Source organism: Narcine bancroftii, chromosome 5 (genome assembly GCF_036971445.1).
Source record: "Narcine bancroftii isolate sNarBan1 chromosome 5, sNarBan1.hap1, whole genome shotgun sequence".
NCBI lineage: Eukaryota > Metazoa > Chordata > Chondrichthyes > Torpediniformes > Narcinidae > Narcine > Narcine bancroftii.
The window spans coordinates 60,172,561-60,196,699 of record NC_091473.1 but is presented as its reverse complement, the minus strand read 5'-3'; the positions used below and the strand labels follow the sequence as shown (position 1 = coordinate 60,196,699).

General features: G+C 42.4%; 1 protein-coding gene across 8 annotated transcripts in view; it reads left to right on the top strand.

Annotated features, from left to right (window-relative positions):
- The window catches only part of pappa2 (pappalysin 2), a 406,366-nt gene that overhangs the window by 87,748 nt on the left and 294,479 nt on the right, over window positions 1-24,139 (top strand). For all 8 annotated transcript variants that reach the window (XR_011357548.1, XM_069937526.1, XM_069937524.1 and 5 more), the window contains exon 2: window positions 808-1,870. Coding sequence is in view for 7 of the 8 variants with exons in the window: in XM_069937526.1 (XP_069793627.1) it covers window positions 808-1,870 (1,063 nt within the window). In the remaining variant the exon portion in view is untranslated. The remainder of the gene's footprint in view (window positions 1-807; window positions 1,871-24,139) is intronic.

Genomic DNA, 24,139 nt, shown 5'->3' with positions numbered 1-24,139 from the left:
CACATACTGGCTGCAGGAAATGAAGGATAATCAATGTTTTGGGCCTGAGCCCTTCATCAAAGATGGAGCAAACAGCAGTCAGTTACCTCAACTAAAAAGTAGGAGGAGTGGAGAGGGCGGGGGGGGGGGGAGTGGGAAAGAACAGGCTAAAAGGAAAGAGTTCACATGTGGATATGGGTGGGTCAACAGAAGAGGATAAAAGCTAAGAAGTCATGGGGATGTGGGTAGCTCTCAATGGAGAGGGAAAAGGGTAGGGAAAAAGCGAGAGAGAGAGAGACAGGGGAATGGAGTAATGGAAACTGGAGAAGTCACTGTGAATGCTATCTGGTTGGATAGTACCCAGACAGAATATGAGGTGTTATTCCTCCAATTTGTGGGTGGCTTTGGTTTGTCAGTGCATGAGGCCATGGACAGACATGTTGATGTGGGAATGAGGTGTGGAATTAAAATAGTTGGCCACTGGTTGGGCTCTGTTACTGCAGTGGACAAAATGAAGTTGCTCAATGGAATGATCTCCCAGTTTGCATCGGGCTGACCAGAGTTGAGGAGGCCACAACAGGAGCACTGAACTTTAGGAGAAAATTAAACTTACACTTCCTCCCTCACCTCCATTCAGGCTCAAAACTGTCCAAGTGAGGCAATACTTCAGAAGCACTTCATTGATTGTGAAGGACTTGTTCCAGGCTTAGGCCAGAAGCACAATTGAAGTGCAAGGTTAATTTTTTGCACACCTGGCAGAGTGATCCTGGTTCCATCATCCAGTTCAGAGGGTTTAAGGGTAATCATTTTTTCTGCCTTCACTTGCAGGGGTTTTTGATAACTGCTCCTACTCGCTCAGTGAAAAGGGCTGGATGGTCGGCATTCAACCATTGGAATACTCTGGGAGGAAAGATCCCCGTTTCTTCTTCACTCTGCGCACAGACAGAGCCAGGAATGCCACCACGGTCTTTGCTCACCATCATTACGATGCCAGCACTTGGACCTACCTGGCCGTCTCATATGATGGCCACCAGATGCTGCTCTACATCAACGGGGCCAGAGTTGGGGGCAGCTCTGGGCAAGTGGGGGAACTGCATAGCATGTTCATGAGCTCTTGCCGGGCACTGGTGATTGGTGGACGTGGCAACAGGGATGAGCATAGTTTCCGTGGTTACCTAGCCAGCTTCAACCTGTGGAATATTGCCAAGTCCCAGGCAGAGTTAGCGAAGAGCTATCGGCAAAGTGCACAGAGACAAGGCCCATCCTTGGTTTTGGTGACTGATTTCTCCAGGATAGAAGAACAATGGATGCCCGACAAGGATTGCCATTATCCTACCTGTCACGTTGTGCTTCTGCCCATGCCCGAGACTGCATCTCCCCTTATTCCCCCACCATGTGGGCTGACTGTTTGTGACAACGTTGATGTCATCAAGAACTACAACAGTCATTGGCCACTAAGGGGGAAGAAGCTAATACGCTACAGGGTGATTAACATTTATGATGACAAGCAGCAGAACCCCACGGTTACAAAGCAACAGATTGAGCTCCAACACCAGGTATTGAACAGGGCCTTCAGCAGGTACAACATCACGTGGGATCTCACTGTCACAGAGGTCCTAAATTCCACCATTCGGAACAGAATCATCCTGGTCAATTGTGAGGTGAGCAACATCGGTAATGACCGTTGTGACCCTGAGTGTGATCACCCTCTGACTGGCTACGATGGTGGGGACTGCCGTTTCCTGGGAAGGTGTTATGTTTGGAAGAGGCGGGATGGGATGTGCAACATGGAGTGCAACAATATCCTGGATGACTTTGACGATGGTGACTGCTGTGACCCCACAATCACAGATGTGCAGAAAACTTGTTTTGACCCAGATTCTCCAGAAAGGTAGGAATCACTTCATTTGCATTATCAGGCGATGTCTACCATGTGGTATTGTGAAGGTGGAGCTACATTAGAGCGAAGGTAGATACATTTAAAAAAAAAGGAAATAGAGAGAAAATGGGAACCAGTGCTGAGGCCAGTATAGGTGAGCTATGATCTATTGAATGCAACTGAGATGCCAGCCTTCATCACCAGAGGAATTGAACTTTAGAGCAGGGAGATTGCAGCAAATATACAGTGTACTGGAGATGCTGCACCTGGTATACTCTGTGCAGTTCTGATCTCCACCTGAGCAAGGGATGGCATAGAGGAGGTTCATCGTGCGAATGAAGGTAGGAGTTAGCTTATGTGAAGAGTTTGAGTAGCCTGTAACTAATAAAAGGCAGAGGGAGGATGTTATGGAGATGTAAAATTAAGAAAAAAATAGATAAGATAGATAGAAGCAAGGAGGTCATTTCCACTGGCTGGTAAGTTTCTAACCAAGGGATATCAGTTCAAGTTTCAGTCTGTTGGTTTAAAGGCAGAGATGACTAGGAACAGAGATGGTGGTGAATCTGGAATTCTCTGCCACAGGAAACAGTAGAAGCCATTGCGTTAAATGTATTTAAGACATGGATGGATAGATTTTTCAATTGGAAGATTTAAGAGTTTTAGGTAATTGGTGGAGCAGTGGAACGGTGTCCATGGCCACATCATTCATAAAATTTTTTGAATGATGGAGGCAGCTCAGTGGGCCAGATGACCTACTTCTGCTCACTGTGACAACAGCTTGAAGGTCCTGGTGGCCTCATTATGCTCCCATTTTCTTGTGCTTTTGAATGCTTGATAAAGTAAATTGAAAGTTGTATTTATAGATTCAACAGCATGATGGGTATTCAGTCTTTTTCTGAAGACCACCTTTGTGGGACTTCATTTACTTTGCACTACACTTGTGATGAATCTCAAATCAAGCCAGCTGTTGACAAGAGATCCTTGCTACAGCTCCCACAGGTATGTATGGAAGATTCTTGCTCTCTTTTTCCATCCCCAAACTATCTTTGTAGCTGTGCAAAGGAGCAATGATAAAAGAGGATTGCTTGTTTCTGTAAACTGTGGGCACTTGAATTTGTTTAGACATTTATTGCTTCATGAAGATTAAAAACATTGGTTTCATGAGTAGAGGAACTTTAGAAAACCACATGTAGTGGTTCAGATCTGCTCGGTTCCATTTTGTTCACAAGTTGCCAGCATTAAATTTAATCTTTTTTTCCAGCTCTGAAGTAGGTCCACTGATTTGATCATTGAGTATTATTTCATTTTCTGATTTTTGCACACAATTATTAAAATCTTTCATTTGTCATTCACCTTCTCTTGTTCTTAAGAAATCAAATCTTCTTGATCAAACCTTCTGAGCAGATTTTTGTGTTATTGCAAAAATGAATCATAGGTCAATGTAGTTTGCAAACTAGCCCAGCTCCACAAAATGCCAGTTTTCAAAATGATCGCCAATGTCCTAAACAAGGTTTCAAGAACATGCTCTTGAATTACATTATCTAAGTAGGTTTTTAATTTAATGCAGCCTGGTGACAGGCCCTTCTGGCCCATGAGGCCATGCCACTGACCAATTAACCTTTCAACCCTGCAAGTTTTTGAAGGGTGAGAGGATACCTGAGCACCCAGAAGAAACCCATGCAGGTCACGGGGAGAATATGCAATCTCCCTACAGATGGGCAGATTTAGTGTGATTCTTTTATTGAACTTTAAGACATCCATTGAGATGTTTATTTGATAGCCATGGCCCAGGCTTGAATTTTGAAATGCTACTCAAATTAGTGACAGAGCTGAAGGAAGATTTCTGCTGTCTGACCATGTGTAGAGCACAAGTTTCCTAGGATGCATTGGTGGTATTGACACTTCAAGTCAGCCTCCACCAAATTTAGCTTGGTTATAGTCGCCAACTTACTTGAACAAAACCAGAGGATAAGGTTTGCTAATTTCATTCAGGTACATAAAAACAGAACATTACAGCATATTAGAGGCCCTTCAGCCCCAATGTTATGCCAACCTTTGCAAACTTGCCCCACAACTAATTTTTCCCCAACTTCACAAGATAACAATACAAAGGAACAGAAGCAGGCCACTAGGCCCATCGATTCTGTTCCATAAATCTACATTTAGCTTCTCTACACTAGTTCCAGTTTCCTGTCTTTTCCCCCATATCCCTTGATGCCCTCACTAATGAGATACTGGTCTACTTCTTGTTTATATACTTCCAGTGATCTGGCTTCCACTGCTGTATGTGGCAGCAAGTTCCAGATCCATGACCCTCTGGCTAAAGAAGTTCTTTCTAATGTTTTATTATGGATAGTCTCTCATTTTCAGACTATGATCCCCTTGTCCTTGATTCACCCATCAAGGGAAATATCTTACCTACATCCACCCTATCTAAATCTTTCAAAGTACAAGAAGTCTACAAGATCTCCTCTCATTCTCCTATACTCCAATGAATACAACCCAAGAGCAACCAATGCTCCTCGTGCATTAACCCTTGCATTCTGGGAATCATCCTAATAAATCTCTGCACCTTCTCCAACAACATCACATCCTTTCTAAGGATAGGGGGCCCAAAACTGCACACAGTACTCCAAATCAGGCCTCACCAGTGCCCATAGAGTCTCAACACATCTGTATTCTTATGCACTATTCCTCTTGAAATGAATGCCAACATTGCATTTGCTTTCTTCACTACCAATTTCACCTGGTCATTAACTTTTAGGTTTCCTAGCATGAGGACACCCAGGTCCCTTTGCACATCAGACGTCTGAATTTTCACCCCATCCAAATAATATTCTGCCTATTTCCACTGCCAAAATGTACAATTGTACATTTCCCGATGTTAAATCTCATCTGCCATAATTTTTCCCAGTCTCCTAATCTGTCTATCTCCTTCTGCAACTTTACGGTTTCTACTACACTTCCTACTCTGCCACCTAGCTTGGTGTCATCCGCAAATTTGACCACAGAACCATTCATACCACAATCCAAATCATTGATATAAATTGTAAACAGCAGCGGCCCCAATATCGACCCCTGCAGAACATGAGTTACAGGCAGCCATCCAGAACAGGAACCTTTAATTTCAAAGTTTTGCTTCTTGCCTATCAGCCACTTTTCTATCCAGTTTAATGACTTCCTTGTAATTCCATGGGCCTTCATCTTATTTAACAGCCTAATATGTGGGACCTTATCGAAAGCCTTTTGAAAAGGTAAATAGATAACATCCACAGCCTCTCCTTTGTCTATCCTACTTGAGATTTCTTCAAAAAACTAATAGGTTGGTCAGGCATAATCTACCCTTTAAAAAACCATGCTGACTTGGACCTATCCTATCATGCATCTCTAGGTATTTCATCACCTCAACCTTGAGGATCAACTCTAATATCGTCCCAACCACTGACATCAGACTAATCTGCCTATAATTTCCTTTTTTCTGTCTCCCACCTTAAACAGCAGAACCACATGTGCAACCTTCCAATCCTCTGGAATCTCTCCAGAGTCTATCATTTTTTGGAAGATCATCGCCAATGGATCTACAATCTCCAAAGCCACCTCTTTCAAAACACACGGATGCACCTCATCTGGCCCGGGAGATTTATCAATCTTTAATCAGTTTAGTTTATCTCAAAATTTCTCTCAACCCTAACTGAATCTAACTCTACTCCCTGAAGCCTGTGTCTGTCTGGGATATTACTAATGTCTTCCCTGGTGAAGACATGCAAAATATTAATCAAGTTCCTCTGCCATCTCTTTATAACCCATTACAATTTCTCCAGCATCATTTTCTATTGGTCCTATGTCAACACATGTCTCATTCCTTATGTATTTGAAAATATAGTTTTTAATATTGTTAGCTAATCTCCTTTCGTAGCTCATCTTTTCTTTCTAAAAACATTCTTCGTCTCTTTCTGCAATTGTCGAAAGGAATCCCAGTCCTCTGATTTCCCACTAATTTTAAGCTTCCTTTGCTTTTATCTTAGCCTTTACCTCTTGTTAGCCACAATGTACCATCTTTCCTTGGACAAATTTCTTTTTCCTTGGAATATATCTATCCTGCATGTCTTTTATTACTTGCAAAAATATCTTTCAGTCCTCCTCTGATCCTCCAATTAGTTTGCTTTCCCAGTTTACTTGAACCAATTCCTTTCTCATACTACTAATTTCCTTTATTCCACTGAAAAAATGATACATCTGATAAATGTTTTTCCTTTTCAAATTTTAAATTAAATTCAACAATGTTATAATCACTGCTTCCTAGAGGTTCTATAACTCCCTAATGACCTCTGGTTCATTGCACATGACCCAATCCAGAACTGCAGATCCCCTGGTGGGCTTCTCAATAAGCTGTTCAAAAAAGCTATCTTAGGTTTTCTACAAACTCTCTCCTGGCTTCCAGTATTTTTCAGTCTTTCCCAATCCCTCATGTTAAAATCCCCATAATTATTTTTTCATTATCCTTGTGGCATGCCCTCTATTTCCTGCTGTACCTCAATATCCACTTTCTGGCTACCGTTTGGGGCCTGTATGCTGTATATAACTGTATATATAGTCTTTTTACCCTTGATAATTCTTAATTCAACCCATAATGATTCTCTTTTGACCCCATGTCCCTTCTTTCTAAAGATTTGATGTCATTTTTTTTTATCATCAGAGCTACCCCTCCTCCTCTACCCACCAGCCTATCTTTCCTATAGACTGTGTAACCTTGGATATTGAGCCACATTTCAGTAATGGCTACAATGTCATACTTTTTCAGTTGAATCTGAACAACCAGGTCATTCACTGTTTCTAATGTTATGTTCATTTAAATATAGTGCCTGTAAACCCAATACCAAAATTACTTGTTCTGTATTCTTTTTGTACACTTGCTCCTGCCTGCTTATTATTGAGTAACTTTTCACTAGTCCTCTTCCTGCTGTAATTCCCCATCTCCCTACTCTCCTATTTTCTACACTCATTTTGAATTCCTACCCCAGCCAAACTAATTTAAACCCTCCACAACAGCTCTAGCAAACCCTCCTGCCAGGATATTGGTTCCCTTCCAGTTTAGGTGCAGCCCATCCTTGTTAGAGGTCTGACCTTCCCCAGAAGCAATCCCAATGATCTAGGAATCTGAAGACCTGCCCCAACACCTTAGTCACACATTCATCAGCCATATCTTCCAATTAGTACCCTGTCTAGCACAGGACACAGGTAGCAATCCTGAGATTACCACACTCTAGGTCCTATCTTTTAACTTTCTTCTTTACTCCTTTGGGACCTCATCTCTACCTATATCTATGTCATTGGACCCCATGTGGACCACAACATCCAGCTGCTCCCCTTTCCCTTTCAGAAGGCTGGGAATATAATCCAAGACATTCCTGACCCGAGCACCTGGGAGGAAACACACCAACGGGGAGTCACTATGCATTCTAGCAAACTTCCTGTCTGTCCTCCTAACCAAAGAGCCCCCCATCACTAATGCTCTTCTCTCAGCCCTTCTGAGCTGAGGTGCCAGTCTGTGCCAGAGACTTGATCACCTCAACTCGTCCCTGGTAGATCATCCCCACAAGCAGTATCCAAAACTACATTCCTATTGCTGGTGGGAATGTCCACAGGGGCGCTCTGCATCACTGGTCCCATCCTTTTACCTCTCCTGACAGTCACCCATGTCTCTGCATCCTGTCTATTTGGGGTGACGACCTCCCTGTAGTTTAAATCAATTACCTCCTCAGCTTCCTGAATAATCTGCAGTTCGTCCAGCTCCAGTTGTCAAACTGGATAAGGAGCTGGAACTGAGTGCACTTCCTGCATGTGTGGTTATCTGCGACAAGTATACAATCCCAGATTTCCCACATCCCACAAATGGAGCAATCTACAGCCCTAGTTGACTCCATTAGCTTGTAGATCACCACCCTAGACTAGTCTTACTTTCTCTTCTTACCTTGATTTCTACAGCAGCTCTCCTCAGCGCTGCTCAGAATAGACACCTTCTCTTCACCTGCTTTTGCTGGAGCCTGGAAGTCCCACTCCTTTGCTGCACCACTCATTTGCCTGGGCCAGGCCACTCCTGGTCCTTCCTCTCATTTATTGGCCTACTAATCAATCACCCAATTAATTAATTAACCTGCCCCCAGTAAGTGCCCTTAATACTTCTCAACTTCTGGCCTCTTTCCTCTGCTGCCTCCTCTCCTGACTGTTTTATATGCCTCATCTTCCCAACAACCTCTCTGCCTCCAACTCCTTTCCCCACCCAATTTAATCAATAGGCCTCCAGGTAAGTGCCTCAAAAATACACCTTACCTTACCTTCCCTCCCAACTTTTACACTAGGCCCCCGTAAATGCCCTTAGTACTTACCTTCACAGCTATAAAGAATATTTAATGCATTTTGTTTTCATTCCAATTATAAAGAGGTCATTGGTGTGTAACACAGGAGGAAATTATTCCCACCTGTTCACGCTCAAGATACAAATAGTACACAAATGTGGGAAAACAAAACAAAAATTAGCACCAAAACAGTCTCTTTGATCCTTCTAGTCTGTGCCAAACTCTAGGAGAACAAACTGAATTTTTTAAAACCATTTTAAGATTGATCTGATTTGAACAGGCCTAATTTTTAGCTGATAAGTAGCTTTAGAACTTTCTAGAACCAATGAATGGTCTTCGGCTGCTCCACAGAGTCAAAGCTCAATCCTGAGCTTTTTTCATTTCCCTGTATTTGGTACATATCCCCCCCAAGCCTTCCCTTTTCATGTACCTGTCCGAATTTCTTTTGAATGTTGTAATTGTCACCACTGAGCTGTGTATGTGACCAGGACTCTATACCAGAGACATTAACTAATGCTGAAGGCACCAATGCTATTTCACTTGTCTTTCCAGTGGATTTACTTTGGGCATCCTAATTGTGATGGCAGAGAGCATTGCTCCCAAGTAGACCATGATCTTCACTTCAGGTCTGAGATCTTGATTTTCCACCACCCTTTCACCCAAACAAAGCAATGGTTATTTTCTTCCTTCACAACTCCCTTTGTGGAAGGTGGCTCTTTGGATAAAAGTAGTCTGCCTTTTCCCAGAGTCTCACTGTGAACACTTATGATGGAGGATTGTGTCAGAGAGCAGAGCAGTTTGCTGAAGAACATTGCTCTTATGAATGTCAAGTATCAAGTTAATCCTCTTCTATGTATCAGCAAATGAGTTGATCACATCTTGAAGGGATGCTTCAATTTACACATGACTACAGAGGATCTTCCCTGGAGGTTCTCTCCCCACCACACCCCCCCCCCCCCCCACCCCCCACCCATCATTTCTGAAGACTACCTCCACTTCATGAAATATTTTGAAAGAAAGATTATTGCATTTGGAAAGATTAAAAAATATTGTGACAATGAGCCAGACTTGTTTCACACTATTGTTCATTAAAATTGGCTCTGTCATTGATTGGGCTCAGTTTGCATGACATCACAGCAGATGCAAGAAGGGGATGAATTGTTGGCAGCCAAAAAGTTGTGTAGCCTCTCCACTCAGACCTGGGAAGCAGAAATAAGACAATGTTCAATTTTATATCAATTAATTTTATTATCTGATATTTCACCATATTCCTCCAACCTTAAACATAATCGATGCAATTATCCAAGGGATCAGTCAAATATATCAAGACATCATCTACAAATAAATTAAATTTATACAAATCTGGGTAAAAATTTAGCATTACCAACTTGTAGTGAGGCTGAATTATTGATTCGTTACAATATATAAATGTATCTCTTCAATGTATGTTTTGTTACAAAAGGGATCTTTTAAAGGGATACATGAGAAATGGGAAGTTGATTTGAATAGGCAAATAGATGAGCAAAATTGGATGGAGTTGTGTAGGGATAGCATGATAAATATAATGCAAGATAAAAGTTGGTACAATACAAATTTTTACATCAGTTATACCTTACCCCACAAAAGTTACAGATTGAACTATACATTACCAGATTTGTGTTTTACATGTGGACAAGAGATTAATACATTTTTGCATTCTACTTGGCAGTATCCTAAAGTAAAACCTTTCTGGATTGATGTGTGTAATTTATTACAACAAATAACAGATCAAATTCCCACAAGATCCAATGCTATTTCTTTTAGGTAATATTAAAAAGTATTGCATATTTTAAATTTGGGTGTATCAAATAAAGTTGTAATAATAGTCTTAGCAGTATCTAGGAAATGTATTACTATAACTTGGAAATCAGATACAGGAATGGAGAGATGGAATGTGAAAATTCATAGATGTAAACCACCCAAGGAAAAAATACACCTTAAAGGAATAGATGCCGTACATTTTGAAAAATATGGTGCCCACATTTGCAGAGTGTTGGAATCACTTCTCTGGTCACCTCAATCATTTGGTGACTGTGGTGAATATGTTGAGCTGTCAGTCTCATTAACTGGCACTTCAGTGACCTCTATTTGATAGGTAATAGGATCTCACACACACAAGTAATCTACTGTAGCAATTTGGTAGATTAATTCAAATGAGGAAAGGATTGTTTAATCCCCAAAATGTGTCATGTCTGGCTCTCGCTTTCTCAAGGTCTCTCCCTGGTTTCTCTTTAAAATGTTATCTCTTTCTGTACATACCTTGAGTTTGTCTTATCTCTCCACATCATGTTTCTTTCTATATGTACATCCCCTCCTCCCCCTCACTTTTGTTTTGTCCTTGTTTTCCTGGTCATCCTTTCTTCCTCCACCCAAACCCTCCAGGTCACAGCTCTCATTGTTCCTATTCCATGTTTCTCACTATTTATTTCCTGTGCCTCTTGCATCTATCTAAGGTGGGTTCTTTCCTCCCTCCCCCTTTATTCATTATTCCCCCATCAGTTAGTTGGGTCTCTAGAAATCTCCCTCTCCCCATCTATCCTAGGTCCTTATCTCTCCCTTTGTCCCAAAGCTGTATCCATATCCTGGGTCCCACTCCATCCCATGCATCTCCCTCTCTAATCTTCTCCTCTAACTCAAATCTTACACTATTCAAAGTCTGTTAATCTCTCCCCAATTTCCCTTTATCCCAGTACCCTTTCCATCTTCTCTCTCCTGAGGTTCATCACTGTCATGCATCATTATCCCAAGTCTCCTCTCATTGTCCTTAATCTCCTTGTTGATTGATCTTTTTGACTATCCCAGGTCTCTTACTCTCCTGGGACTCCTTATCACTTAGTACTTTCTCTCCCAGGTCTTTATCTTTCCTTCTTGATTATGGGTCTATTTCCCAGGTTTCTGCCCCCCCCACTCACAAATTTAAGGTCTCTTAATTTTGACTATTTTGAGTCTATCCTACACTTCGCTCCCTCTGTCTATCCAGTATCTTTCCAACATGTCTGCCCTGGTCTCATGCATTGCCATACTGAGACTACCCAAATTGGAACAACATCTTGTATTCCGTCTGAGGATCCTCCAGCCAGATGGCATTAACATTGACTTCTCTAGTTTTTGTTAGCCTCTCTGCCATCTTTCCCTATATTCTCCCATTCAGTTTTCACAAGGTCCAAACACCACCTTCCCCCATGTCGATTGTCATCTTTCCTCCGGTGTCCCATCTTATCCAATTACTGCAAATACATGTATAATAGTTGAATTTTGTGGATTAATCTTAAAGGATAAAATTTGGGGGGTTGAGAATTACATGCATATTACTTTTGACTGCACTAAGTACCTGCTTCATTCTGGGTGTCAGGAGTTTGGGTGACCAGGTGATAATTCCATGTGCAGGGAATGACTGACAGATACTCTGCTGCCCCTGTACTCCAACATGAGACTGAGAACAAAATGGTCCCACGAAATCTTGCAATAAATTGTGATGTTGCTCTGTGTGTAGTTGTTTTGGGCTGCATGTTAAGGTCCTGGCAGTGGAGGCTCCAATATCCTGTCTCGCCTGCATTTCATCTGCCTCTCAATTCAGTGTTTGCCACTTACAGAATGGAACAAACTGACAGTATTCCATTGAAATTGGCCCCCAAGTAGAAAATAATTCTTTTTTCATTTCTTGGTAGTTGTTGGAGAGGGGCCTTTGGCTGGGGTCAAAATTGTACTGGCGAGTTTAGAGATAAACCCAGGGATAAAAGGACAGACATGGGATTTGGTGGGGCATTGAAATTGGTGGCCATTGGGACTTCTCCACTGTCACTTCCAGTACTCCTGAGTATCATATTCACCGAATTCTCCACTAGTATCTGGCTGAAACTATTTGGAATGTATCCTTGTTCATCATAAGACTCCAAGATATAGGATCAGAAGTAAGCCATTGAACCCAAGTACCATTCCATTATGAGATCAATTCTCCCACTCATCCCACTCCTCTGCCTTCTCCCCATAACTATTGACATCCTGAATATTCAGATACCCATCTCTGCCTTAAATATACTCAACGACTTGGCCTCCACAAGCCACCCATGATAGAAAATGAGGTTCACCACTGGCTAAAGAAATTCTTCTGCATCTGTTATAAATAGCACCTTTCAATCCTGAAGTTGTGCCCTGCTGTCCTCCACTCCTTACCATACGAAACAACTTTGCCACATCAATGCTGTCCAGGCATTTCAAAATTCAAAATGTTTCTATGAGGTTCCCCCCTCATTCTTCAGGACCTCAAGGAGTACAGACCAAGAGCTGTCAAATGTTTCTCTCATACTAATCACTTCCATCCAGGAAGGAATCTTCTCTGAACCCTCAAATGCCAGCATGTCCTTAAAGCAACACAAAGCTGTACCCAATACTTCAAGTCTCACCAGTGCCTTATGAAGCCTCAACATCACATCCTTGCTCTTATAACCTATTCAGTACCATCTTCTCCCATTCAACCAATTTCAAATCCAGTTTATAACCTCTGTGGATACCTAGTGTGAATTTTCTGAACTAGCCTTCTATGTGGGACCTTGTCAGAAGCCTTACAAAAGTCTATGTAGACAACATCCACAGTCTTTCCTTCAACTTTCCTGGTAACCCCATCAAAAACCTAAAAGATTGGTTAAACATGCCCTACCATGCAGAAAGCCATGTTAAATTTCCCCTATCAGTCCCATGGCTATCCAATTGTATATCTACTCTTAGAACATTTTCCAATAATTTACTTACAACTTTTATCAGGGTCACTGGTTTACAATTTCCAGGGTTACTTTGGAGCCTTTTTATAAACAGAAAAGGGTGAGCTACCCTCCAATCCTCTAGCACATCTATGGTTAAAGACATTAAATATTTTTGCTAGATCCACTTAAATTTCTACATTAGCCACCCTCAAAGTCCAAGGTAATATCTTTCAGTTCCTAGGGATTTAGGAACTGCAAGCACCTCCTCCCCTTTAGTCTGTATGGGTTCCATAGCCTCACTTGTTTTCCTTACTTTCCCACAATTGTGCCTCTTTCATGAGTGAATAAAAAAAACATTTAAGATCTTCCCATCTCTTTTGGTTCCATACAAAGACGACCACTCTGATCTTCAAGGGGACCAATTTTGTCCTTTACTATATTTTTGCTCTTAATATACCTGTAGAAAGCTTCAGGACTTCACATTGTCTGCCAAAGCAAACCTCGTCTTCTTTTAGCCCCCTGATTTCTTTGAGGTTTTCCCTGCTTTTTTTTCAAAAATACTCCTCAAGTACCTCATTTGCTCCATGTGGCCTATACCTGTTATACACCTCTCACCTCTTCTGAACCAGATCCCCAGTATCCCTCAAAGACCAAGGTTCCCCACGTCTGCTGACCTTTCCTTTGATCCTGACAGGAGCATACAAACTCTTCTCAAAATTTCACTTTCAAAAGTCCTTGCACATATTTTTCCAAAAACATCTCATCCTAGTCCATGCATTCTAGATCCTTTCTCATTTCCTCAAACTTGGCTTTCCTCCCCCCAGCTAGCACCACCCTCGACAAAGAACGAACACCTCCTCCTCCATTTCATCCTCCCATTCATTCCCAACTTATTGAAAGGTGGAAGCTAAATGCAACATGGTGGCCACCAGGACCAGTTCTTGCAAGACCTCCTCATCGCTTTTTATTTTGATGCATGGAATGTAAAGGTTGGCCACCCCCGCCATAGGAGTTATTTTCCATAGATACAGCCCTGACTTCCACCACAATCCATATTAGCTAATTCCAGGCACCCGCCACTCTGTGTACACAACTTGGCCTACAAATCTCCTCCCACCCTTTAACAGTTAGTGTTGTGGTTAGCACAGAGCTGTGATAGTGTCAACCCAAGGCCCAGAGCTATATTTCTCCGTAATTAACTTGAGAGCAAGCACAAGAGACTTTCAGGTGCATTCTCCACAAAAATGCACCTGCAGAAGCAGATTCAGACCTGTGGAATGGTTGTTCTAGTGGCAGTGCTGAAAGCACCACCACCCCCCCCCCCCCCAACCTCAGGGGGCAGTGCGCTGTCAGGCACTTGCCGGCTGATTGTCATCCCTTCTTGGAAGACGGTTGGAAAGTGCACCTCAGAGGTGCCTCCTGACAGCTGCATAGGGGTAGAATATTCAGGATTACAGAGTTATTTTGGCCACCTGAAAGTGCCTTTAGAAAACTTTCTTTCTTGAACACATTTGACAAACTCCAAGCCATCCAGCCCTTTCACAGTATGGGAGTCCCAGTCAATTTGTGGAAAGTTAAAATCTCCTATCATAACCTTGTTTCCTACAGCTGTTTGCTATCTCTCTCCAGATTTGTTCCTCTAATTCTTGCCGACTATTGGGCTGTCGATGTACAACCCCATGTGTCTGGTCATACCTTTCCCCTTTCCTCAGCTCCACCCATATAGGCCAGAAGAAAAGCCCTCTGTGCTATCCTACCTGAGCACAACGATGATACTTTCCCTAATGAGCAATGCTACTCCTCCTCTTATTACAACCCCCCCAATTGCATCTAAAGCAACAGAAGCCTGCCCCTCCTTCAACCAAATTTCACTGGCCACATTGTCATCATTCCACAAGCCAATCCATACTCCAAGTTCATCTGCCTTTCCTACAATACTCCTTGCATTGAAATAGATGTACCCGAGAACATTTCTACCTGTACAACCTGTTGACTTCTAATAGTGTATCCAATTTTCATATCTTTTCTCTCTTCCACTCCTCCATCTGCTCTGGCACTCTGGTTCCCATCTCTTTGTAAATCTAGTTTAAACCCACCAGAGCAGCACTAGTAAACCTTACTGCAAGGATATTAGTAGCCCAGTTCAGATGCCAACTGTCCCATCACAACAGGTCCAACCTTCCCTGGAAGAGAGCCCAATGATCCAGACACCTGATACCCTCCCTTTTGCAAAAATGTCTTTAGCCACTTTTTAAGTTATTATCATCTTAGTTCTAATCTTACTAGCACATGGCATGAGTAGCAATCCTGGGATCACAACCCTGAAGGTTGTAAACTTCATCTTAGCACTCAACTCCTTGAACTTCTCTTGCAAGACCACCTCACCTTTCCTATCCACTTCATTGGTCCCTCCATGGACCAAAGCAGTTGGCTACTCAGCCTCTCTTGTGAGAATACCATGAACTCCATCTGCAATATCTTAAACCCTGACAGCAGGGATGCAACATACCATAGAGGATACTCAATCACTTCCACAAAACCTCTTATCTGTTTCCCCATTTATGGAATCCTCTATCACAGCAGATAATCTCTTTACTTCCCTTCCTTCTTAGGCACAGGACTAGATTCTGTCAGAAACTTGGTCACCATAGGTTGTAGGTCACCTCCCTCAACAATATCCAAAATGTATACTTGTTATTGAGGGGAACAGCCAGTGGTGCCCTACATTGCCTGTTCCCTTCTGTCTGTCACCCATATATCCTCCTTCTGCCTCCTAGATGTGATAGTGTCCCTGCAATCCTGTCTATTTGCCTGCTCTGCCTCTCAAGTGTTCTGGAATTCAACTAACTCCAATTTCCTAACTCAGTTTGTCAGGAGTTGCAGTGAGATGTACTTCCCACAGATTAAGTCATCAGGGATACTGCTGGCTTCCCTGATGACACACATTCTGTAAGAGGAGTATTATTTGCCTTAGCTGCTATACCCACTGTTTATAGTTAAAGGAAAAAAAAATGTAAGATATATATAAAATCTATTCTTACTTGTGCCATTTTGTGGAATTATTTTTGTTCATCAAATAGGGTGGTTCTTTTTAACTTCAACTCCTGCTGTCTTTTCTTGCCAAAGCCTTTCCACTCAACAATCCACTCAACAGCCCATTCCAACAACAACTGTTCCGTGAAACAGTACCTCACTTGTGTAGGGATGTTTTGTTCACCTGACTTTGATTGTCCAATCAACTGCTCATTTGTCTTGAACCTGATTGTCCAATCAACTGCTATCTGCTGAGTCTCTCCTTTTCAACCCTTTTTTCTTCAACTGCTGAACTTGATTGCCCAATCAAGTGTCCAATTACATTGCCCAATTAGACTAGCAAAAATAAATGGCTGGTGCTATGACCACACCTTTTCACCAATTACATCAGCAATTTGTGCTGAAGCTCAACCAGATTGGGTGAAGGAGAGTGGCAATCTGTAGGCAAACTCTGTTCAGGTGAAAAAAAGATTGTATAGCTAATTAATTTCACTATTGACAATTCCAGAGCACCACATTTTGATTGGAAAATAAGAAGCCACATGCTGCAGGGCAACTGAGGAATGTGGGAGTATAAATACAGATCCACCATGTATCATGCAGTTTGATGTGGTCATTTTGGAAAGTAAATGAATTGTAGTTCAGTATCAAAAGAATAGCATTGAACAGCAAAATAATTGATATTAATTTGAACATAGGTTACCAAAATATCATTATTTAGAATTGACATTATGATTTGTGCTTGTGTGGCAGCAATTTGTATTCAAAATGTTATCCCAAGCTGCATGCAATAATTTAACCAAAATTGGTTGAAAGATAATGAAATGACCAGGTTCTGGGAAAAATAAACACCCCAAATTTTCTTTCAAATAAGTCTTGAAGATCTTCACAGGGGCAGGTCAGTTTTATTTTAAAATTTCTCTGACAGTTTTGCAAGGAGGAATTTTTATTGCTTAGAACAATGGGGGTGAGGAAATAATTTGCTGTAACCTTGTCATTTTGGAGTGGTTGGAAGGCAGGGGGGCAGTTGCTTTTATTTTCTGCCTTTTGATTATGTCACTGGAGCTGACCATGGTGCTGATTGAGCAGGCAAACAGGATGACCATGGTGCTGATTGAGCAGGCAAACAGGATGACCATGGTGCTGATTGAGCAGGCAAACAGGATGACCACATTGTTGTTCAGAAGTATTACAACTTCAGTCATAGTACTCAAATAACAAACTACCAGTCAAAACAAAGTTGGAGTTCAGCAGAATTTGAGTTTGGAGAAAATTAGATATGTTAAAGAGATCAAGGTTGAATTTGACATACTATGGGGTCCATTCATGGACTGTTATCATGGACTATTATTCGGCAGGAATGTTCTGGGGGTTTTCTATCTGATGTCCAAGAGCTGATATTCAATTCTTTACAATTTATTTACTGGTGATGGCTTAGATTAGTTAGGGTTTTTTCTTTGTTTTTTTTTAAAACAAGAATAGATTTAACTACTTAGATAATCACAATCTATATAGTATTAAAGTATGAGGTGAAAGTCTCAAGTATTTTTCATTTTTTGAGAATTATATATGACAATATATAATTAATTTGCGACTCATTCTGTATTGCATTATATAAAAGCTACATAATTAATATCTAAACAATATATGAAATATTTCTTTTTTTAAAAAAATTATAAAAATATTTAAAAAAGGAGTTCATCCTTGACACATACAAAACTGAAGTTGTCATTTGATGTGGCCCTCTTTTCTCTGACCCAGTGAGTAGAGATGGATTTGCTGGCTGCCAATGTTTTCAAGTAGATCATTGGTCTTGGAGATTGGCGCTGAGGATTGACACATCTTACCTCCTTGGTCTTTAATTCCTCAGCATTGGAATCAAGAAGAGAGAGAACTTGACTGGATCTTGGACATTCAAAACATGTTACCAACAATTCTAAAGACAGGCAAGGGTCAATGGGTTTATTGATCACATTCATGTATTTGGGTGGTGCAGGCCTGTGGGCTGGAAGGGACTGTTACCATTGGTGTACCTCAATTAATAAATGTAATTTTGAAGGATAAACATCAGGAACTTTCTTAAATGACCAGTTAATCTGTTTTAACAACTTTGATTGAACTGCAAATATCATGTAGCCAACTAGGAGAGCTCCCATTCTTCACAATAGTGAAATTGAATCTCTGGAATTTTCATGAAGTGACATGGGTCTTGCCTTAAAATGGCATTTGAAAAAATAAGACATCTAGTGAAGTGGTGCTCTCTCAGCACAACATTGGAATCAGTATCAGGTTCCAATCTTTGAGGTCCAATGACTTTCTAGTTTGGTGTCATAGGTGTGCAATATTCAGTACTGCAATAGAAAAGAAAACATTTCTTGAATCCCCTTTCCCAATGCACCCTGCAAACATATCCCAACCATTCTGTCTCTCTCTCCAACTTTGTTTTGAGTTTTTCCTCATTTATTCTTGCTCATCTATGCTACGTATTGAATTGTGACTGCTGAAACTTTTGTGAAGTATCTTTGGAATGGATGATTCTGTGGAACAGAGCTTTTTGCCAGGGTTTATTCCCACAAATACCTCACTTAGTAGATGATCTTGCAACAGCCCAAATGTGTCGGTCAGAGTCAATCTTGGGATTCAGTCAACTCAGCTGGGTTGTTCCCAATATTACTTGAGGTGCCAAGCGGTTGTTGCTGGGCAGTAATTATAAGCAGGAACTTTATCATCTTTAGCCAGCTTGGGTCCACATGAGCTGAGTTGAGCCAACCATTTCCTTGGTTGAGTGACAGTGACTCAAGTATTTCTTCATCTCTGTAGCCCAGTTTACATTACAGATCTAATACACATCCACATTTGAATTGTCTTGCATATTGTCATATAATGTTGCTTCATTTTTTTGGGCCCATATTGAACTGGGTTTGGTTTCTGAATGTACATTGATGCACAACACTAACTAATTGAAGTGTTCATGAAGCCATCAATGATATCACTATTGAGGATGTATAGCTGTTCATGTGAACAGGTGTTTAATAAATGTACACTCAAAAAGTAGATCACCACATCATTGAAATATATTTATAGTGGAAGTGTATGGTTGTTTGCAAGGAATCACAGCTCCTTGATATTTGTAGAATTCATGGAATTTCCTTGGTATCGGTGCCAATTCTGGCTGCGCTCTCCTTAACCAAGTCAGCAAGGAGATTGAAGCTGAAGGGCCTTTGTGCTATCCTGTTGAAGAAACAAACAAAGGAGGGTTTCAGCACTTGAGAAATATTGGTGCTTCTTTGAAAGCTGCCAAATAAATATATTATGAGTAAACCATCTGCACTGATCTGAAATTGGGGTTTGCTGTGGATCAGAAATGTGAAGATACTGTGAAGTTCATTTGGATTATCAGTAATAGGGGAAAAGTATGGTCTATTCTTCAAATGAAGCAAACAGTCTTTTCAAATGTACCCAGGCATGCACATACCTGTTACCCTTGCTCTAGGATGGACACTACACACAGTGGTGTGATTTACTTTGGAGGATGAAGTCATGCAAACAGCCTTTCATAGTTCTTTAAAAATTCCAAGCATTTCATTTTTTGCCAAATGCAGCTATGCCGCGACTTAAACATGTGAGCAATAAACTAGGGATTTAAATGCCCTATGCAGCTTCTAATTTGACAGGATTCCAAATGAAGAAGCTGTTACATGATGCTACGGATTTGAAGGGAGCTGGAGAAGCTCAGAGTTTGCACAGGTGATGAAATATTTCATTGGACAGCGCAAGATTTTCTTGCTAATTCCACCAGATGGTCACAGGTTTCTGGGTGAATGAGTTGCCTTTCAAAAGGGGGCAGAAGTTGTACTCCATTTATGCCGGCAATTTGGCCCCAAAAGAGCCAATGCACAGATTTCATCTGTTACCATGACACAAGACGTACTGAGTACACTGGGGCGAGAAGTTCCTCTGTGAACTTCAGTGCAGGTGCAGTTTGGATGAGTTGTCAGCTTTGACAGGGATTTGTGAAGCTCTCTGTAATCTCGTGTTCTGCCAGTTCTTCCTGTACTCTGAAGGGTATCAAAAGCTGAGCTCAGCATTCTTCCAAGATGATAGCCTGTTGTCATCTTTACTGGGATTCCTTTCCAGGAGGCTGAGTGTGTGTGAGGCTATGAGATTTGTGGCCTTTCAGTGATTGATAATTATAGCCGACTTAGGTATTGAGCATTGTAATTTAGAACAATGTGAAGTATGGGGTAGTTCAAAATCTTGTGGCAGACTTTGTCTCTCACAGCACAAAGGTTTCCTTTTACTTTTTTGTCGATGATGGCGCCAACATTTTATTTTGTGTGTGTCGATATATTTCTTTCCATTGTTCTTTTCTGAGCATTGGAGCTTCCTGAGCATCACTTGAAACCTGCCTGATTGTCCACTTGGTATCTTGATCAATTTCAGGGCTTGCTTTTGGGCCATCCTGATATCATCCACACCTGGATACAACCCTTTCCTGCAGCAGGCAAAGCTTTGCAACATGGGTGAGAACCCTGACTGAGCTTCAGGCTGGGGAATAACTTCTTTCAGGCTGCGAGATTTATGAATGGTATCCTGTAACTGAGAAAATTATTCCAACATATTTATACATTTTTATTTTATATTTTCTTTCATATATAATTATTATGTACTGTAATGGTGTACTCTGTGGTCTGGAAAAACATTGTGATGTTGGGTTGGATATGTTTAGTCAGATGATATACAAACTTGAATTACATATACAACCAGCTGAAGCAGTGTTTCTCCAGACTACAATGTGCACACAAAATACATTTCTCATTTGACACATAATAATCACTTGCATACATATAAAAAAATATGTATAAATATTCTGGAATAATTTACTCAATGCCACTAATAAGAGATCAGATTTTACAGAATACTTTTCATGCAGGAAGAAGCTATTTCCCAGCCTGGCAGACCTGATTTTGATGATCCTGTATTTTTTTCTGATGGTAAAGGGTCATAGATCATGTGTGATGGATGGCAGATATCCTCAATAATCCCAAACTTTCCTAAAAAGAAATTCTCTTCTATTCAACTCATGGCTTCCCAATCACTTCCTGCTTTAGGAATTGTAAGTTTTCTTGTTCAAAGTTTAAAACAATCTTAAAATGCAAAACCCATAACAGTAATTAGTTTTTTTTTTAATTTTAAAGAATGTAGAGCAAGCTGTCAGCTGAAGTTGGCTCAATTTTTGACATTGAAGAAAAATTTAGATGGGTACGTCGATGGGAAAGGTATGGAGGGTGATTGAATAGGTGCAGGTCATTGGACATTGGCAGAATAATGGTTTGCCACAGACTAAATGGGCTGAAGGGTCTGTTTCTGTGCTGTCATGTTCTATGGTTCTGACAAAATTCAGGCCTCTGGTTCTCCAAGATTCTGTGCTCACCACTCCAACTGTCGATGTGTCCCTGCAGACTGCCTCCACATGTCCTATTTCATTCTTGCTACCTTGTGGCTCACCAGAACTGGACTTTTTTTCCTTCCTGTGGTCCATATCCTTTTAAACCTTTCTATACAGCACCTAATAACCTGAATATGCCTGGTATTGTCTGATCTCAGAAGCTAAGCAAGCACAGGAATAGTCAATACTTGGAGGGGAGACCACCTCTGAACAGCAGGTGCTTTAGGTTTCTGTGAGGGGAGCTGGACAAAGAGGTGACTATCTGCCTTACGGTAGACAAAAGTTAAAGAATTTCATGTATGTTAAATGTAGTATTACATGACAATAAAAGTAATACTACAAATAAACGGCTCCAAGAAAAGTGCAGAGAACAAAACAAAGGACTCTACATCACCTTTGTTGACCTCACCAAAGCCTTCGACACCGTGAGCAGGAAAGGGCTTTGGCAAATACTAGAGCGCATCGGATGTCCCCCAAAGTTCCTCAACATGATTATCCAACTGCACGAAAACCAACAAGGTCAGGTCAGATACAGCAATGAGCTCTCTGAACCCTTCTCCATTAACAATGGCGTGAAGCAAGGCTGTGTTCTGGCACCAACCCTCTTTTCAATCTTCTTCAGCATGATGCTGAACCAAGCCATGAAAGACCCTAACAATGAAGACGCTGTTTACATCCGGTACCGCACGGATGGCAGTCTCTTCAATCTGAGGCGCCTGCAAGCTCACACCAAGACACAAGAGAAACTTGTCCGTGAACTACTCTTTGCAGATGATGCCGCTTTAGTTGCCCATTCAGAGCCAGCTCTTCAGCGCTTGACGTCCTGCTTTGCGGAAACTGCCAAAATGTTTGGCCTGGAAGTCAGCCTGAAGAAAACTGAGGTCCTCCATCAGCCAGCTCCCCACCATGACTACCAGCACCCCCACATCTCCATCGGGCACACAAAACTCAAAACGGTCAACCAGTTTACCTATCTCGGCTGCACCATTTCATCAGATGCAAGGATCGACAATGAGATAGACAACAGACTCGCCAAGGCAAATAGCGCCTTTGGAAGACTACACAAAAGAGTCTGGAAAAACAACCAACTGAAAAACCTCACAAAGATAAGCGTATACAGAGCCGTTGTCATACCCACACTCCTGTTCGGCTCCGAATCATGGGTCCTCTACCGGCACCACCTACGGCTCCTAGAACGCTTCCACCAGCGTTCTCTCCGCTCCATCCTCAACATCCATTGGAGCGCTTTCATCCCTAACGTCGAAGTACTCGAGATGGCAGAGGTCGACAGCATCGAGTCCACGCTGCTGAAGATCCAGCTGCGCTGGGTGGGTCACGTCTCCAGAATGGAGGACCATCGCCTTCCCAAGATCGTGTTATATGGCGAGCTCTCCACTGGCCACCGTGACAGAGGTGCACCAAAGAAAAGGTACAAGGACTGCCTAAAGAAATCTCTTGGTGCCTGCCACATTGACCATCGCCAGTGGTCTGATAACGCCTCAAACCGTGCATCTTGGCGCCTCACAGTTTGGCGGGCAGCAACCTCCTTTGAAGAAGACCGCAGAGCCCACCTCACTGACAAAAGGCAAAGGAGGAAAAACCCAACACCCAACCCCAACCAACCAATTTTCCCTTGCAACCGCTGCAATCGTGTCTGCCTGTCCCGCATCGGACTTGTCAGCCACAAACGAGCCTGCAGCTGACGTGGACTTTTTACCCCCTCCATAAATCTTCGTCCGCGAAGCCAAGCCAAAGAAAAACATGACAATAATGGAGCCTCGGTGTGAAGCTGGAACGTTGGCCTCTGTGTGAAGCTGGGACGTTGGCCTCGGTGTGAAGCTGGGACGTTGGCCTCGGTGTGAAGCTGGGACGTTGGCCTCGGTGTGAAGCTGGGACGTTGGCCTCGGTGTGAAGCTGGGACGTTGGCCTCGGTGTGAAGCTGGGACGTTGGCCTCGGTGTGAAGCTGGGACGTTGGCCTCGGTGTGAAGCTGGGACGTTGGCCTCGGTGTGAAGCTGGGACGTTGGCCTCGGTGTGAAGCTGGGACGTTGGCCTCGGTGTGAAGCTGGGACGTTGGCCTCGGTGTGAAGCTGGGACGTTGGCCTCGGTGTGAAGCTGGGACGTTGGCCTCGGTGTGAAGCTGGGACGTTGGCCTCGGTGTGAAGCTGGGACGTTGGCCTCGGTGTGAAGCTGGGACGTTGGCCTCGGTGTGAAGCTGGGACGTTGGCCTCGGTGTGAAGCTGGGACGTTGGCCTCGGTGTGAAGCTGGGACGTTGGCCTCGGTGTGAAGCTGGGACGTTGGCCTCGGTGTGAAGCTGGGACGTTGGCCTCGGTGTGAAGCTGGGACGTTGGCCTCGGTGTGAAGCTGGGACGTTGGCCTCGGTGTGAAGCTGGGACGTTGGCCTCGGTGTGAAGCTGGGACGTTGGCCTCGGTGTGAAGCTGGGACGTTGGCCTCGGTGTGAAGCTTAGTGTGCTTTGGTTCTGCCAAGCTGCTTTCAGTGATGGAGATTAAATCCCAGTGTCCAACATACAGTCTGCACCTTTGTTACATCAGCTGCTTCCTCCAAGCGTCAGAGCACCTTGCAAGTTGACTTGATTTGAAGTGACTTTGCTATATTTGAGTTCATTGCAAGATGGTGGTTGTTATTCTGCTTTAATGCAGCATTCCTGGGCCAGTGGAGATGTCAGTCACATTGCTGTAGTG